At 39.4% G+C, this 17,029-nt stretch overlaps 1 protein-coding gene across 1 annotated transcript; it reads left to right on the plus strand.

The window, feature by feature from the left end:
• The first annotated feature begins 5,017 nt into the window (after window positions 1–5,017).
• Window positions 5,018–5,671, plus strand: LOC118703806 (histone H2B subacrosomal variant-like). The gene has a single exon (XM_036411034.2). The coding sequence runs from the start codon at window positions 5,288–5,290 to the stop codon at window positions 5,669–5,671; it is 384 nt and encodes a 127-aa protein (XP_036266927.1). The 5' UTR covers window positions 5,018–5,287.
• Window positions 5,672–17,029: the final 11,358 nt, after the last annotated feature.

The raw sequence follows: 17,029 nt of genomic DNA on the forward strand, positions 1-17,029 counted from the left end.
ACCTGGCCTGCAGGGATGAGCTGAAACCAGCTCTCTGACATTCCCCAAGGAATACCCAAATTGGGAGAGGGTAGTTCTTGGGTGATGCACCCTGAAATTGTGCTCCCTCCTCTCTGGTTCCCGGTGCATCACCCAAGAACCACAGCTGCCAAGTCACCACTTGGCAGCTCCTGCATAGAGTGTCTGCTCCCTGGTAGTCAGTGCATATCATAGCAACCAGTCAGATGGTCAGATGGTTGGATGGTCACTTAGGCTTTTATATATATAGATGTAAAATTACATAGACTCTTACATGCTAGTGGTTTCTAAAGAAATCAATAATAATTTCATTAAGAAAATTATGAGTTTATATTGGAGATTTATAAGAGATAAAATAGTTATCTAATTTTCTATTGCACCTCTGTAAAATAAAAAATAAGAAAAAAGAAATCCCCACATTTTATTGTAAATGAAACCACTGTTGGGTATAAACAAAGTGTGGATATTTTACAATATTAAAATATTGTTTCTGGGGAGAAGGGAAAATGGGTTTTAGTTAATTGATGTTTTACTATAATACATAAACCAGAACTCAAAACAAATTTTGTTCTCTCTCTTGTCCCAATACATTTTCTATTTTCTGCTGAAGAACAACAGACTCATCAGAAACTTCATCAGGAATTGACAACCTTCTACTTTCTTTCCAGGCTAATCCTTTATTATGTTCTTAATGTGCTCAAAACTAATCTCTTAGGTCACCTGAGGACAATGACCCCACTTTCAGATTAACCAAGGCAAGACACAGGTGATTCTGTCATCGGAGGGAGAGGCCTCTGAACTGGTAAGGTTAGGACTGTCCACCTTAGGAATCCAGCAAAAGAAAGTAGACTAATATCAAAGAGAAATAACTTAGGCCAGTGAATTTTTAATAAGTCGAAAAAAGAGAACAGGGAAATTTTTGTTTGTTTGTTTGTTTGTTTGTTTGTTTGTTTTACTCGCCCTCAAATGTGGAAGTGTAAGACAGGTGAGATTCCACAGTAAAGTGGGTCCCAGCCTGGCTTCACCCTCCTTCACTGTCCCTCCTCAGTTTTTTCAGATCTGTTCCTTGCTAACCACTGGCAGAACTTTTGGGCAAAGATAGTCTCAATTTACATGCACAGAAACAAGTTTACGTCAAAGTCTGCACCTCTTTATGTCTCTGTACCTGGAGTCCGGTGACCAGAGAGCATTGATCACCCTCAGGAGCCACTCTTGCCACCACCCATCTTCTCACCTACTTGCCTCTTATCACTACCCTCTTCCTCCTCTAACTCCTCTTACTTCTTACTTTTCCCCTCCCTCTTAACTTTTTCCCTTACAACTCCCATTCCAGTGTGTGTGTGTGTGTGTGTGTGTGTGTGTGTGTGTGTGTGTTTTCAGGGAGTTTATAAAAACTCCCCAATACCTTCAAATATTTTGCTCTCTCTTAGCTTAACCAGTGACTTTCAACCCTGCCTGCATATTAAAAGAACTTAAAAGGAAAAAGTGCCTTAGCCATGCCCCTACAGAGCCTAGGGTCTAGCCCTGTTGTGGTGAAAGACTCAGGAGAAGCGACAGCCAGCACCCAGAGGAATCGGGAAAGTAAAACCTTTATTACGCAGCGCTGTTAATGCAAGGAGACTTTGATCCAAAGCCTCAACTGCCAATGTGGGGAGGTTCTGATATGTATCTTCTTGTGCCGGGCCCTCAGGATGGGCTTTCTAGCTCCGCCCACGTCAGTTAGAATGGGGAAGTAGGATTGCTGTTTAACTAGATACTGAACTAGGCTGCAAGCCCCCAAAGTTGCCCCACTATCTTCCTTCTCAGCCCTTGCATGGTTGGCTTGGTTGTTTTAGTCTCCCTAAGTGACTTCAATGTGGGTCTAAGCTTGAGAACCACAGCCATAACTAAAACCCGGGTTTAGTTATATCTCCCAGGCAAACACTCTACCTTTGCCTCTTTCTGGAGATCACAGTCTTCCACGCCTGAATACCACCAGACCAGAAAGGGCAATGAAGCTCAAGCTCTTCCAGACCAAATTATATTTATTTCCCAGGGGGCACTTCATTGACATACCCATGTCTCCTCTACCCGCCCCCACCACCCTAATCTGCCTGAATAACTTTTATATTCATCAAAATTCAACTAAAACATTACCTTCTCCATAAAAATCTAAGACAAATATCCATTTCTAGTGTGTGGGGAGCAAATCATAAGAAAGTTTGCACATACGTAGAAAGTATTTTATATATATTTCTGGTCATCTACTAAGGATAGTATTATTTGTCTCCAATTTCTATATAACTGGTGACCCAGACCTTGGCTGACAATCCCATCTGTTCACAGTGGTTGAGATAAGCAAAGTAATGCAGTCAAAGGTGCCCATGTCCCAAACACCTGTAACTGTGACTGACCTTGCATGGCAAAATGGAATTTGCAGGTGTGATTAAGGTAAGGCTCTTGAGATGTGGAGGTTATCCTGGATCATCTAGGTGGACCCAATGTAATCACTGGGGCCCTTATAAGTGAAAGAGGCAGGCAGGAGACTCAGTGTCCGAGTGATGCAGCACAAGAAAGACCTGGCCGTCTGTTACTGATGGAGGGAAAGCCAAGGAATATAAGCAATTCCTAGAAGTTGGAAAAGGCAAGATTCTCCCCTAAAGCTTCCAGAGGAATACAGCCCTGCTGACCCCTTGATTTTAGCCCAGTGAAATGCATTCAGATTTAGAAGTCCACCAGGACTGTAAGACAATAAATTTGTACTGTATTAAGTCACTTGTGGTGATTTGTTAACCAGATACTGAACAAGGCTGTATCTAGGAAAGTAATACAGTAGCTGTGAAAATGTTTCCAGAGTACACTCATATCTGTCAATACATGCTCTCAGCGTTGAGTTAATGTCACCTCTACTGCAGTTATTGTAGAATAATCCCTGAGAGACTTGATGATGACCTGGAGTCATAACAAGACCCTCGATCATCAGTGAAAGAATAAGCAGTTAGAACCCCAGTACTAGCCATACTTGATTATGAAAAACATATAACCCATTCCCCACATAGACATAGTGTTGTCAAGCACAAAACAAAAGCATGGAATGATGCATGGTTCTTAACTTTGGACCCCAGCTACACTTGAGCAGCGTGGAGATCCTGGGATTCTGGTCCACTCGTCATCAGTCCTGTCACTCTCTTGTGTTTCTTTCTGAAGGCTACCAGACTTCGTTCTAGGGCTAGGACCCTGAGGGTGAGAACAGAGGGAAAAAGGAGAGAGAATAGAGTGCTTCCCAGTGTTCATTCTCAGGGTATGGGCGATGCAAAATCATTAGATTTGCTGCATTGCCCAGATTGCAGCCGGCACCTCCTGATGCTCATTATGTTAAAAGGTCCTTTGTTCCTGACTGTCTAGGGGAGGAGAAAGGGAGAAGAAAAAGAAAAACCAGCGTATTGGTGGTGAACTCATACATATTTTAGAACGGCTTATTAAATTTTAAAAGGGAATTCCGGTTAACCCTAAAGTAGCCGGACATTTTACAAAATCAGTGTTCCTCATTTTCTGAACTTTCTGATCAATCAGTATTTTAGCGTACAGCTAGCTTATCATTTTGGCTTTAAAGCCATTTTCTTTTCACTACTGCAAAATGTTGTACCCTTCCTTCTCCCCACCCAAGCACGCAGTCAATTGAGGGAGTCATAGCGATCAGAAAGATGGGTATCGAAATGTTAGCTTTATTTCTGCAAACTGTCTAGAGAACAGCTCTTACGTGTGGAGCAGCAACAAGCTTTCCAATGCAGCAACTCTGTACTAAGCAGAATGGCCTACTCACTTACTGTCACCTAGCAAAAGTGACCTAGCCCCGGAGGCAGAGCTGCCCTTAGTCATATCTCAATAAAACTCCCCAACAGGCATGCCTGCCATCTCCCCACTTCAGCTATCCCAGAGAGGACTGACACCTGAAAGCCTCTTCTAAGTGAAAGAAAGTGAAGCTATGCTATTATTAAGCTAACTAATGATAGCTGGAGAAAGCTGAAGGCAAGCTCAGCAAGAGCTAAGTAAAGATCCGTCGCTCCAAAGCACGCATGGAAGCAGTGGCCTCCGTCTCAGTGTGATGGCGCACCTTCCGAGTGTGTTCCTGGCAATAAAGTGCGCACATTTACTGCTGATGGCAGCTGTGTTTAGAGATTAGGGCTTGTTCAATGTTTTCACTACCCCAGCATTATTCTTACTTTTTATTTACTTTCTTGAGTGGGAGATAAAGGGAAGGAATTACATACAGGATTTGAGAAATTTACACATAGCCCGGTCCAGCAGCTCGTAGTGAAGGACCTTCCGGGGTAGCATTAATAGTTGTGGCAACTGTGAATTATTGAAATGCTTGTGAGTTTTTTATTTTCCTCAGGGATAAATTTGAGAAGGTAAATGGAGATTTTTTTTTTATTAAGGTATTATATGTGTACATATCTTACCATTGCCCCCCCACCCCCTTCCCATACATGCCCTCACAAACGGAGGTTTTTTTAAATATCAGCATGACACATGAGCAAGAATTACTACACACTTTTAGTTAATCATGGTGAAGAACTACAGTGTCAAGGAAAAAAAACAGAGCATGTAATGAAATTTCTGACTTTTTTTTCAAGGATGATATTAATGGCATTATAAAAAGTTAATGAACAGAGTCTATGTATCATAATTTAATCAGTAACATAGGGGAGTTTTTGTTTTATTCTGCAGTTATATATAGTTGTTCCTTAAGCAGTTGGGATCCAGAAAAAAAATTAGAATTTATTTTTTAAATAATAGTCACAATTTTTAAAGGCAATTTAGCTATACATATTTACTTTTATTATAACATAATCATTTTGAGATTTATTTAATGTGCTTATAAAATGAATTTATGAATACTTTTATAAACAGAGATTTCCCCCAGTCTAATGGCACTTTTTCTTGTGTTTTCCCACCACTAACCTCCCAGCTTGATGGGGTTTGTTCAATTCTGAAACTATTGTATATTGTGCTTGCAAATTGCTAAGAAATAAAATAAGAAACATAAGTTCTCTTTTCTACTGTGACATCGTCTTAGGAAAGCTTTAGTGGGGGGGAGGGGCCAAAAACAAGATTTCCCCTGACCAACCAATCAGTGCCCTTGCTAGGTGATTGTGACATAGGAAGAGTAACCTCCAATCAAAGAGAAGCCCCAAGTCTGATTGTTAGTTGGCAGTATAAATGTGAGGGCTCCTCCCACTCCTGGACCTTTCTCCTCTCCACTCTGTCAAGGAGAACAACATCTACGATGGCCAGATCCACCAACAAAAAGACTAAGAGATCCCGAGGACATCGGAACCCAAGCTCCAGAAAGAAATCCCGTCCCTGCACTGATTTCAACCGAAATTACTCACTCTACATCCGGAGGGTCCTGAAAGAAGTGGATCCCCAGAGGAGCATATCAACTGGCACCTTGAACATCATGAACTCCGTGATCAACAGCATCTTTGAGCGCATTTCTACGCAAGCCTACAATCTGATGAGCTACAGAAACCGTTGTACTCTCACCCATGGAGATATCCAGAAGGCAATGTATATGCTGTTTCCTGGGAAACGAGCTAAGTACGCAGTGACTTTTGGAAGTGAAGCTGTCCAAAGATATGTCCACTCCAAAAACCATTTTCCAGCTTAATTAAATCTTGGGGAAAGTAAACCAAACTTACCCAAAAGATCACTTCAATATTGAATTCACTCTTTTTCTTTCTTGCTTTTTTTTTTTTTTTTTTTTTTTTAGAACATAGTTGTAGTTCCTGGTATTTTTCCTATTTCTCTTCTCTCTAGAAAACAATTATTCTCTTGCTGTTTTACTTTTTAACAATTTTACTATTTAGGTTTTCCTGACACTGCTCCCAACCAGAACTCTTGTTTTTCCTATAAATGTGTAGATCTTGTTATGTAAATTCAATGCTTGTTCAATTGTTAAGGTATTGTTAACTATGTAAAGGATGATTTAGTCCAGCTAATTTGACCCTCAAGGCACACTGACTTTGTATTTATGAAGATAAATGTTTTAATCAGAAGTATACCAGCATTGGTAAATTTTCATCAAACTGCATTCAAACCATTTAGTTCCTTAAAGAAGTCTATAGAGCATGTTAATTATTCCCTTTTCGTTTTAACTCTTATTTTCTGAATTTCAACAAGCTCAGTCCATATCCATGTAAATTTCTCTCCCATTCCTTTGTTTTTCATTGTACTTTTGCTACCTTTATATATGTCTCTACATTACAGGCTTATTTTTTAACACTGAAGCCATACTACGCATGTTGTTCTGCACCTGCCTTTTCATCAACATTATTTCTAAGATTATTTAGCTTTAGTTCATTCTTTTCACTCCAATACTATGTAGTATTTTGTAATATGAACATACCACAGCTTATTAATCCATCCTCTGCTGGTGTAGGTTTGGGTTGTTTTCTATCTTTTTTGCTATTATGAACAATGCTGCTATAATAATGAGTTGTAACAAAGGCTAAGGTTTATATAGCATTTGCTATGTACCCAGCATTTTACATAAATTAATTTATTTAATCCCTGTAACAACCTTACAAGAATTACGTAAGTATCCCCTCCTACAGATGAAATGGGTACAGAGAAATAAGTGATTCGTCTGAGGTCACACACCTGTGTGAGTAGCAGAGCTGGGATCTGAGCTGGTTAACACAGCCCACTTTGGACACACATTACATGCTGTGAACATTTTTAGACATGTATTTTCTGGTACAAATGTACAAAAGATTTCTCTAGGTAAAATAGCTAATAGGAATAGCTGGATCATTGATATGCCCATATTCAATTTTACTAGACATCACCAGGCTGTCTTCCAAAGTGTTTGTAGCTATTTACATTTGCAGTAAATGAGTAATTTAGACCCTTCTGTTTACCAGGAACACATCACTTAAGTTTCCTCAAGAAAGGGAGGGTTTCCCCAGGCAGTGTTCCTCAGCAATTTGGCATCAGTCCATGAACCAGGAGGTTGCGATTCGATTCCCAGTCAGGGCACATGCCTGGGTTACAGCTTGAGCCCCAGTAGGAAGCTTGCAGGAGACAGCCAATCGATGTTTCCTTTTCATGGATGTTTTTATCTCTCTATTCTTCTTCCATCTCTCTAAAATCAATAAAAGTATTTTTTTTTAAAATAAAGAGTGTTTCTTGTATGTATATACCAGGATTGGATCTGAGACTATTCTAGGTGTCTCTCACTTAGGGCCTACCCTCTAGTTTTCCTGGGGTTGATCCCTTCTAAATCCCTCCTTCTCAGATTCCCAACAAATAGACCTGGCAAACAAACCTATTGGAATTCACTTACATGAAATGCCACAATAAAATATTACCACAACAAAATATGGTTAAAAAGGTTTTTAGGTGGGTATTTTTATATACATGCATGTATTTAATCCGACTTGTAGCCATCCCATTTCAGTTAGACCTAGGAATCAGCAAATTAGAACCGCTGGGCCAGATCTAGAAGCAGCCCCCCCCCCCTTTTTTTTTTCTGTAGCCCCACAAGCTAAGAAGTTTTCTCACAATCTTACAGGGATATTTTTAAAGAAAATGAACACAAGAACATTCAACAAGCCTAATGTGTCCCACAAAACCTATGATTACTAACTGTCTTTTTACAGGAAAGCTTCCAAGCTCTGGAGCATTCACAAAAAAAGTTTTATTATAAATAAAGGTATTAAAAGTTGGGTGAAGGGAACTCTAGAGGACTCTTCATGTGTTAGTCTCTTTACTTTTGTGTATGTTTTGAAATATATTAATAGAATTTCAAAATAAGATCTAGATTCTTGGAAATAAAAATGCAAGTCTGATTATATAAATTCATGTGTGTAAAAATACCCACATCTATGATAATTTAGGCATATTAGTATGATAAAATATATATAACATAAAATTTACCATTTTAATCATTTTAAGTGTACAGTTCAGTCACATGAAGTACATTCACATTGTTATGCAATCATTACCATCATCCATCTCTAGAACTTTTTCATCTTCTCAAACTAAAACTCCATAAACAATAGCTAGACATTTCCCTCCTCTCTGCATATTAAGGATGGTAGAGCAGAAAAATGATTGAACTCCCATCTAGCCCAAGACTACCTATGTTGGCATAAGAGAGTAATATATTTCTAACTTGTTTAAGCCAGTTACTGTTATCTTGGGTTTCTATCGTTCATAGTCAAATCTAATTCTAATGTAGACATCCAGAAGATTATTGACTACTAAGAAATTCAGTTAGTCTGAAAATGATTGTATGCTTATTAAATAAAGACATATTAATCTAGAAATGGAGGATGATAAGTGTCCTGTATATTTACCAGATGTTGCTATAAAATGAAATCTCATGCCATTTAGCAATCCTTTCTCAGAGCTATATTAATACAGATAGCAAGAGCTTGCCTGTTATTAGTCCAGTGGACAAATGATGTGATTTTGAAACACTACTTAAAATACAAATGTATGTGAGAGATTCAAAGAAATCAAAAGAAAATATACAACTAAGCCAACAACATGACCAACGTGGATTCTGTGATAATCTGAAGATAGAAGTATAAAGTAATATAAAAGATGTTTCACAATAAGAAAGAATAGTGCTGATTTTGTAATATAAATCACCCAAATAATAAAATTCTAGCAAACTTAGATTATCCTCTAAATTTAGAAATCTTATTTTAGAAATGAATCATATAATCTCACATAAATATATGCTATCACTTACCATAACTTTTTAAAGTTGCTATGCACACTATTAGCTTGTTCTTGTATGGACTGAATACGTCAGAAAGTACTGGGTAATAGGAAAGTACCATTAAGTATATAATACCATACATATGGTACTTATAGTTCATTTATGAATTCACAGAAATGCCTTCATTGTGATAAGATGCTGGGAAAAAAAGATAAGGTCTATCCTTTTAAAAGCTTAGAATCTAATGGAATAAAAACTGAAAATAAAGTAAATTATTGGGAACAGCTTATATACACTGGGTCTAGGCTCTGAAGTGGATATTATTCTAAGTGTTCCATTTATGTCAACTTAATATAAAGCCCAAGGTAACACTTGAGAAAAGCACTATTATCATTTTACAGTCAGGCACAAATGGCTAAGAAACTTGCCAGAGGTCGTAATAAAAGAAACGTGACTGAACCTACATACTCTGACCCCAGAGTCCATAACTTAAAGCACAGTGCATGTCGCATCTCCTATAAAGAGAGAAACGTAGAATACATGGTGGAACATCTAACCCAGAAGGGAATGGTATATCTTACAGGAGATGACACCTGATCTATGTGTTGAAGGAAATGTAGGTAGAAGAAATAATATTTACAAACTCATAGGACAGTAAACAATATAAACATAAAATAATTCCAAGTTGAATGGCTGCCAACAAGCACAGGAAGAGGGAGGGTGGAAATGAGTTCAGAGAGGTAGGAAAAAATATGTGGGCCGTCTTATAACTTGAATTTGATCCCAGTACCTAAGGGAGATCCATGGTGGGACTTTAAGCAGGAGAAAGTTGTGATTTCATTTGTATTTAGGAAGATTATTCCAGCAGCAGAAATCAGAAAGATACCAGTTTATATGTCATTAGAGTGATCCAGGAAAGACCTGATGATGGCCTGAACCAAGTTATTTCCAGTGGAAATGAGGAGACAGAGCTGGATGTGAAAGATTCTGAGGAGGCAGAATCGCCAGGAGACATGTGCAATGTGTACACTACCCGAGAAACAGCCAACTAGCAATGCCAGCTCTAGCTCATAAGGCTTCGTGGATAAAGTCAAGACATGAGGCTCAGTTTATTTACCACTTCCGCATAAAATATCTAGACAGTGTGCAAGAGACAGTGGTAAATGGTGCCCTAAGTGGGCACCAGAGCACACATGAGTGCTCTAAGTACAGAGGATCTGGCAAATGTCAAATGACCTGGGGGCAGATGATTAGCACTTATCTAAAGCTTAGACAGAAGAGGACAGCTTGAATTTTTAATACTTGAGATCAAGCTTTATCACAGCCTTGTGTATGTCACACATCATGCCTTGGCAGATTTCCTTAGCTCTGACAGCTGATGGTTTGGAAGACATTTGGCAGTGTGGAGAGAAACCAAGAGCCTATGTAAATATATGGGAGAAAGTAGCTGCCTATAAATAGTAGGATAACCCTGGCCGGTTTTGCTCAGTGGATAGAGCATCAGCCTACGGACCAAAGGGTCCCGGGTTCGATTCTGGTCAACGGCATTTACCTCAGTTGCAGGCTCCTCCCCAGCCCAGGCCCTGGTTAAGGTTCGTTCAGCAGGCAACCAATGGATGTGTTTCCGATTGATGTTTCTCTCTGTCTTTCCCTCTCTCTTATTATTATTAAAACATCCCTTACCACCTGGCAGGCTGGCTCAGCGGCTGAGCATCAACCTATGAACCAGGAGGTCACTGTTTGATCTGGCTCAGGGCACATGCTTGAGTCACGGGCTCGATCCCCAGTGTGGGGTATGCAGGAGGCACCCGATGAATGATTCTCTCTCCTCACTGATGTTTCTCTCTCCCTCTTTCTCTCTCTCTTTCTCTCTCCCTTCCTCTCTGAAGTCAATAAAAATACATTTAAGCCAGGACCGGTTTGGCTCAGTGGATAGAGCGTCGGCCTGCGGACTGAAGGGTCCCGGGTTTGATTCCAGTCAAGGGCATGTACCTTGGTTGCGGGCACATCCCCAGTGAAGGGTGTGCCGGATGCAGCTGGTTGATGTTTCTCTCTCATCGACGTTTCTAATCTCTGTCCCTCTCAATTCCTTTCTGTGTAAAATCAATAAAATATTTTTTAATAAAAATAAATAAATAAATAAAAATAAGATTGTTTAAAAACATCCCTTGTCCCAGATATATTTTTATTTGAATTACTCCATAGTTAAAAGGCTTTCAAGAAGAGAAAAGGAAAAAAAAAAAAGGAAAAAAAAAAAAAAAGTACTACTCAATGTGGTAGTCAATCTCCAAGATGGTTCCCTAATGATTCTCTTCTCCTGTGTTCATGCCTCTGTGTAGACCCCTCCCACGGTGTATCAGGGTCTGTCTGGGTGGCCAGTAGAATCCAGTGGAGGGGACAGTGTGTAATGTTCAAGGCTAGGTAGTAAAAAACAGTGCCACTTCGTCATTTCTGCTTGGATTACTCACTCTGGGGAGATTAGCCACCCAGACAGGAGCATATCAAAGGAGTCCAAACGGTCAAGCAGTGAGGAACTCAGGTCTCTTGCCAAGAGCCAGCATCAACTTGCCTGCCGTAGGAGCGAGCCATCGTGGAAGTGCATCTTCCAGCCCCAGGCAGGCCTTCTGACGACAGCGGCCTGGCAACATCTTAACTGCAGACTCACGAGACTTCAAGCCAGAGCTGCCCAGCCCAGCGGTGCCTGAAATCCTGGCCCTCAACAATGTCATGAGATGATAAATTAGTGTTGTTGCAAAATTGGGGATAATTTGTTAAGCAGCAATATGTAACTCATAGATTTAATTTATGTCCACATGAACAAGGCAACTCACCTTATCCTTCCAAAACAAAGAAACTTCCCCCACTTCAGGCTTTATCTTCCACCTTTGGTCAACCAAAGCAAATTTCTGGCACTTTTCAAATTGCCACATTTTTGTTCCCACTTACAGTTAATAATGTTCAGAAATATTAAAGTCCAAGTCCAAAACACCCATTATAGTAGCATCGAGGTAGCTCGATAGGACACAAAGCCTGTTGAAATTATTTCAAAAAGCAGGCCAAAAATTAATTTACACAGTATCTGTGGATAAACAACATCATTACATCCGATTATCTGACAGGAGAAAGTGGTGGGGGAGAATATAACAGTAATTTTATTTTAGAAAAAGAGACTATGATTAAAATGCTATTTTTAAAGAAAAACTGAATGGTGCATTTTCCAAAGCAAAATGAACACATTGAAAATATCTTATTGATACCACAAGGGAAATGTTGGCCTCTACCTAAGGTAAGAAGCTTGAATAAATTTCAGAGGACTAACTGCAATGTTAGAAGTAAATCAAGATGTTTCGATGAACACGCAAAGCAATAAGTGGTACTAGAGATAACTACCCAAGTTTTGGAGGATCTCAAAAATGAGACTGTGAGTTGTCACTGTGCATGGCTTTGTGCTGTGGTTCATGCTTCATGTATCTGTCTCTCGGTCTAAATTGTAAGCTCCTAGGAGGTGGGGACTCAGTACCTCGCTCCCAAATTCACTGCCAATAGCTGATGAGTTAGTTTGAGTTCCTGGAGAAAGGGCGGGGAGAGAGAGAGGGTGAAAGCAGATATCCACATCAGGGTATTCTGATGCCATAAATAAACTGGCGCCATAAAACAATATTCTATTTACAAAAATTTTAAGTGAAGTCAATTTAGATACTTTTTAACAAGAATAATGAGAATAGGTTGACTATGAAGCCGAGAATGAGAAAACTTGAGTTTTATATCAGTGTGCTAAAATCACAACATTCCTCTAACCTGATGGTTGGCTTTTGTCCTCAGGCGGTGGTGGCTGGAAGCATGTGATAAGAAACTCTTTCACATTAAATGTCATCTGTATTTTCACATTGTTACGCTGAAGGTTGCTTAACTTGAACTTGTAGCAAGCAGCCCTCTTTTCTATTTAACTATATTCATTTTTCCAGCAAACAACTCTCCCATTTCAAGGGAAAGCTTTCAAAATTCATATTTAACTCCTACATATTCAAAATACTGCCTAGAGCCGAAACCGGTTTGGCTCAGTGGTAGAGCGTTGGTCTGAGGACTGAAAGGTCCCAGGTTCGATTCCGGTCAAGGGCATGTACATTGGTTGCGGGCACATCCCCAATAGGGGGTGTGCAAGAGGCAGCTGGTCTATGTTTCTCTCTCATTGACGTTTCTAGCTCTCTATCTCTCTCCCTTCCTCCTCTTTGTAAAATATCAATAAAATATATATTTTTTTAAAAATACTGCATAGAAACTAAATGTTTATTTATTTCTAAAGTTGGATAGCCCTGACTACTGTAGTTCAGTTGTTTGAAGCAATGTTCCATGCACTAAAGGGCCACACGATCAATTCCCAATCAGGACATATACCCAGGTTGCAGGTTCAATCCCTCATTGGGGCACATACAGGAGGCAACTGATCAATGTTTCTCTCTCACATCAATATTCCTCTCTTTCCTTCTCTCTTTCTCTCTACCTTCCTTTCTCTAAAAATCAATAAAAAAAAAAAATATGCTTGAGTGAGGATTAAAAGTAAAGTAAAAAACAAAATAAAATTGTATAAAATATTTGCAAGGTAAAGGAATTTTGAAAAAAAAAAAAGATATATGATGCATTCCTAAAAAAAAAACATTTACCAAACATTTATTTTGTACCCACCACTATGTTAAAAGATAGGAATACAGAGGTAAAAAACAGATCATATCTTTTTTAAAAATATATATTTATTGATTTCAGAGAGGAAGAGATAGAAAGAGAAGAAAAAAAAATCAATGATGAGAGGGAATCATTGATCAGCTGCCTCCTGCATGTCCCCTACTGGGGATGGAGCCCACAACCCGGGCATGTGCCCTGACCAGAACTGAACCCTGACCCTCTGGTTCCATAGGTCAATGTTCAACCATTGAGCCATGCTGGCCAGGCAAAAACAGAGAGTATCTTAAAGGAACTCACAAGTTGTTGTTTTAAGTGAAAAAATGGAGAAATAAAATGAGTACATTCCAATTCCTATGTGCATGGCATCTAAGACAGACCATGTGGGTTCAAATCTTGACTCTGAGAATGCCTAGCAGTGGGACTTGGGGCAAATCATGTAACTTTTTCAAGTCTCGGTTTCCTCATCTGAAAAATATGGATACCAAGAACTGAATGAGATAAGTGTATAAAGCACTCATACTATACTCCCATTTCTTCAAGGTGGCCAGATATTTCTAAATAAAGGTCATTATAGCCTAGAATAAGTACACATTTAAGTCAACACAAACACACTCATCTCTACTTTTTATCCAAAAATGCACCTCTGGATAGATTTTGCTCCAAACACTCATGCATCGTCACTTCTGGGAGATTCTCAGTCACCTATAATACTAATAATTATGTCGTTAGAACATCATGGAAGCAATTATGCTTATTCCCATGGGTCCCCTAACTCTATAAGGTTTTCTGTAACCCTGTGCCTGGTCCCCTTCATGTTAGACTTACCAGAGTAAACAAATCTCAACTACCAAGGCCCCTCACATTGGAGGCTGTAAACAAGTCTGACATAATTTTATAAGGAAGATAAACAACCCTAGCTACTCTTCTCCAGGATTTTCTCTTTTTTTTTTAAGGCCTTCGGCATACTGAAGTATTATATCTACCTGGCCACAGCTGCTGGGCAAGGACCTAGGTCCACATTGGCAGCAGTGATAACACCAGTGCAAAAGCAGCAGCCACTGCGGCAGTGGCCACCACCATGAGAGGAAGGAGGGCTTCTGCAGTGACACCACTGGGACCCACGGTGGGTGCCCATCAGAACCTGGAGCCTGACGGTGGCATCTGCATAAATACTAACTCTGGCCAGGCCAGCACAGAAACTGCCAACACACTGGAAGTAAACACTGTCAGTGAGTAATTACAAAATAAAAGTGTACACATGGACACGGCAAAAAAGCATGTCAGGGAGTGAGCATAATCCCTTAAAGAGTTTAAAAACTCAGGTTCTGAGAACTGCTTCAACATTGCAAAGCACATATCCACAGACTTAGAAATAAAAAATAAATTTAAAGATCTTGCCCTTTGACAAAAAAATTATACTACTTTCATATGATGCTTTCAATAAAACAATTATTGAGATAATTTTAAAATTATTATTTTTCCTTGTAGTTGAAGATGCATTGACAGAATGCATAAACCAGCTTTTTAAATTTTATACAAATCATGAAGCCACATTTGGTCTCTTGTACAACCTCCATAAGTTATAGGAAATGTCAAAGGAAGCATTAAAATGCCATTGTATAAATTTACATTTAAAATTAAATTTTGGCTTACACAAAACTGATTTGTATGAAGAATGTTCCATGAAAACCATCAGCTCTATGTGTACTAAAATTTTTAATTCAGAAAAACTTATCAGAAATTTATCCCAAATGTTGTCACAGCCTATAAAATACTTTTAACTGCTTCAATAATAATTGCATCAACAGAATGATTCTGGTCATAAATTTAAAATTATAAAAAAATATATATAATCTTTCACTTTCCAAGAGCAACTATTGTCTCTTTCAATTATATCAATTGAAAATATAATTGCTAAAATTATATATTTATTTTAATGGTCTATTAAATTTTCAAAAAAGCAAACCATAAAATTATGATTAATCAAGATATCACATTAATAAGTACTATATTATATAAAATGATAACACCAAAATATTTTGCACTTTGTAAGTTATATTATTACTCACATTGCTGTTACCTCAGTTGTATTTTATAAGTAACAAAATATTTTTAAAGGAAAAATTTTGTTTGTAATACTTTTAATGGCACTTTTCTTCTGCTTTTTCAACAAGGGCCCTGCATTTGCATTTTGCACTGAGCCCCTCAAATTATGTAGTTTGCTCTGATTATAGAAAAGTGTTTTTTCATGTTTTATTGGGTTAAGAGAACAGCTATGTACAAGGCCTTTATGTAATGTAATCAAGAACTTTAATAACACTGTTACATGGGAGAAGGGAAAAGTTATCCTATATAATAAAGATATAATATGCAAATTGACCTTCACACCCTCACGTCCAAGATGGCCCACCTACATCGTCACAAGATGGGTGCCCCCATGTCCTCACAAGATGGTCATCCCCACATTGTCACAAGATGGATGCTACAAGATGGCCGCTCTTATGTCATCACAAGATGGCCGCCCCCACATTGTCAAAAGATGGCCTGCAGGGGAGGGCAGTTGGGGGGACCAGGCCTGCAGGGAAGGGCAGTTGGGGGTGATTGGGTTGGCAGGGGAGTGCAGTTGGGGGTGACCAGACCTGCAGGGGAGAGCAGTTGGGGAAGACATGGTCTGTAGGGGAGGGCAGTTGGGGGTGATTGGGTTGGCAGGGGAGCAGTTATGTCAATCAGGCTGGCAGAGGAGCAGTTAGGGTGCTATCAGGCTGTCAGGCAAGTGAGTGGTTAGGAGCCAGCAGTCCCAGATTGTGAGAAGGATGTCCGACTGTGGTTTAGACATCTTCCAGCAGTTAGACATCTTCCAAGGGATCCCAGATTAGAGAGGGTTCAGGCTGGGCTAAGGGATACCCCCCACCCTAGTGCATGAATTTCATGCACCAAGCCTCTGGTACCTCTTATAAATGTTCAGCCAAATCTTCCAGGCCCAGTGTTATATAGAAGGTAATAGATGGGGGAAAAGGAAAACCTTACAGATCTTACAATCCCATTAAATAGACAGCAAAACTGAGACTCCAAACTGTGATTGTTTCCAATTCACAAGTGATTTAGAAGCAGGCTTGGGACTACATCTCAAATCTCTCAAGTCTGTCTGGTACAATTTCTACCACTGTTTCTTCATGATTGTATCAATAAGGTTTCAGAAAATCAGAAAGGTATTTCAAACAGAATAATATAAGTGATGACCATCAAGAAGGAAGGCGTGTTCAAAGGGGTTGGAATAAGGGAAGGAAACGTAACTATTGCCAGAGCCGTCCCCAGAAGCAGAAAGGGGAAACATACCCTGCCTTCTCCCTCCCTCCCCAGCTTTCATCTTTCACTATTAATTTCCACTAGCAGAAATGAGCTGGTGACAGAAGAGCCAGCTGACAGACAAGCCTAGACACAGTCTGTAGGAGTCAGCCCCCCTATCATACTAAGTGGATCAGGAAAAGGGTGAGAAGTGGATTTGAAGGCAAACAAGCAAATAACTGGCACACTGTTAAGCCAGGGCTAATAAGTTCTTCTGGTCCAAGTGCTACCTGAGAAATCTAAAAAGTCCTGGTGGCCAGATATTACTGA

Source organism: Pipistrellus kuhlii, unplaced genomic scaffold (assembly GCF_014108245.1).
Source record: "Pipistrellus kuhlii isolate mPipKuh1 unplaced genomic scaffold, mPipKuh1.p scaffold_m20_p_4, whole genome shotgun sequence".
NCBI lineage: Eukaryota > Metazoa > Chordata > Mammalia > Chiroptera > Vespertilionidae > Pipistrellus > Pipistrellus kuhlii.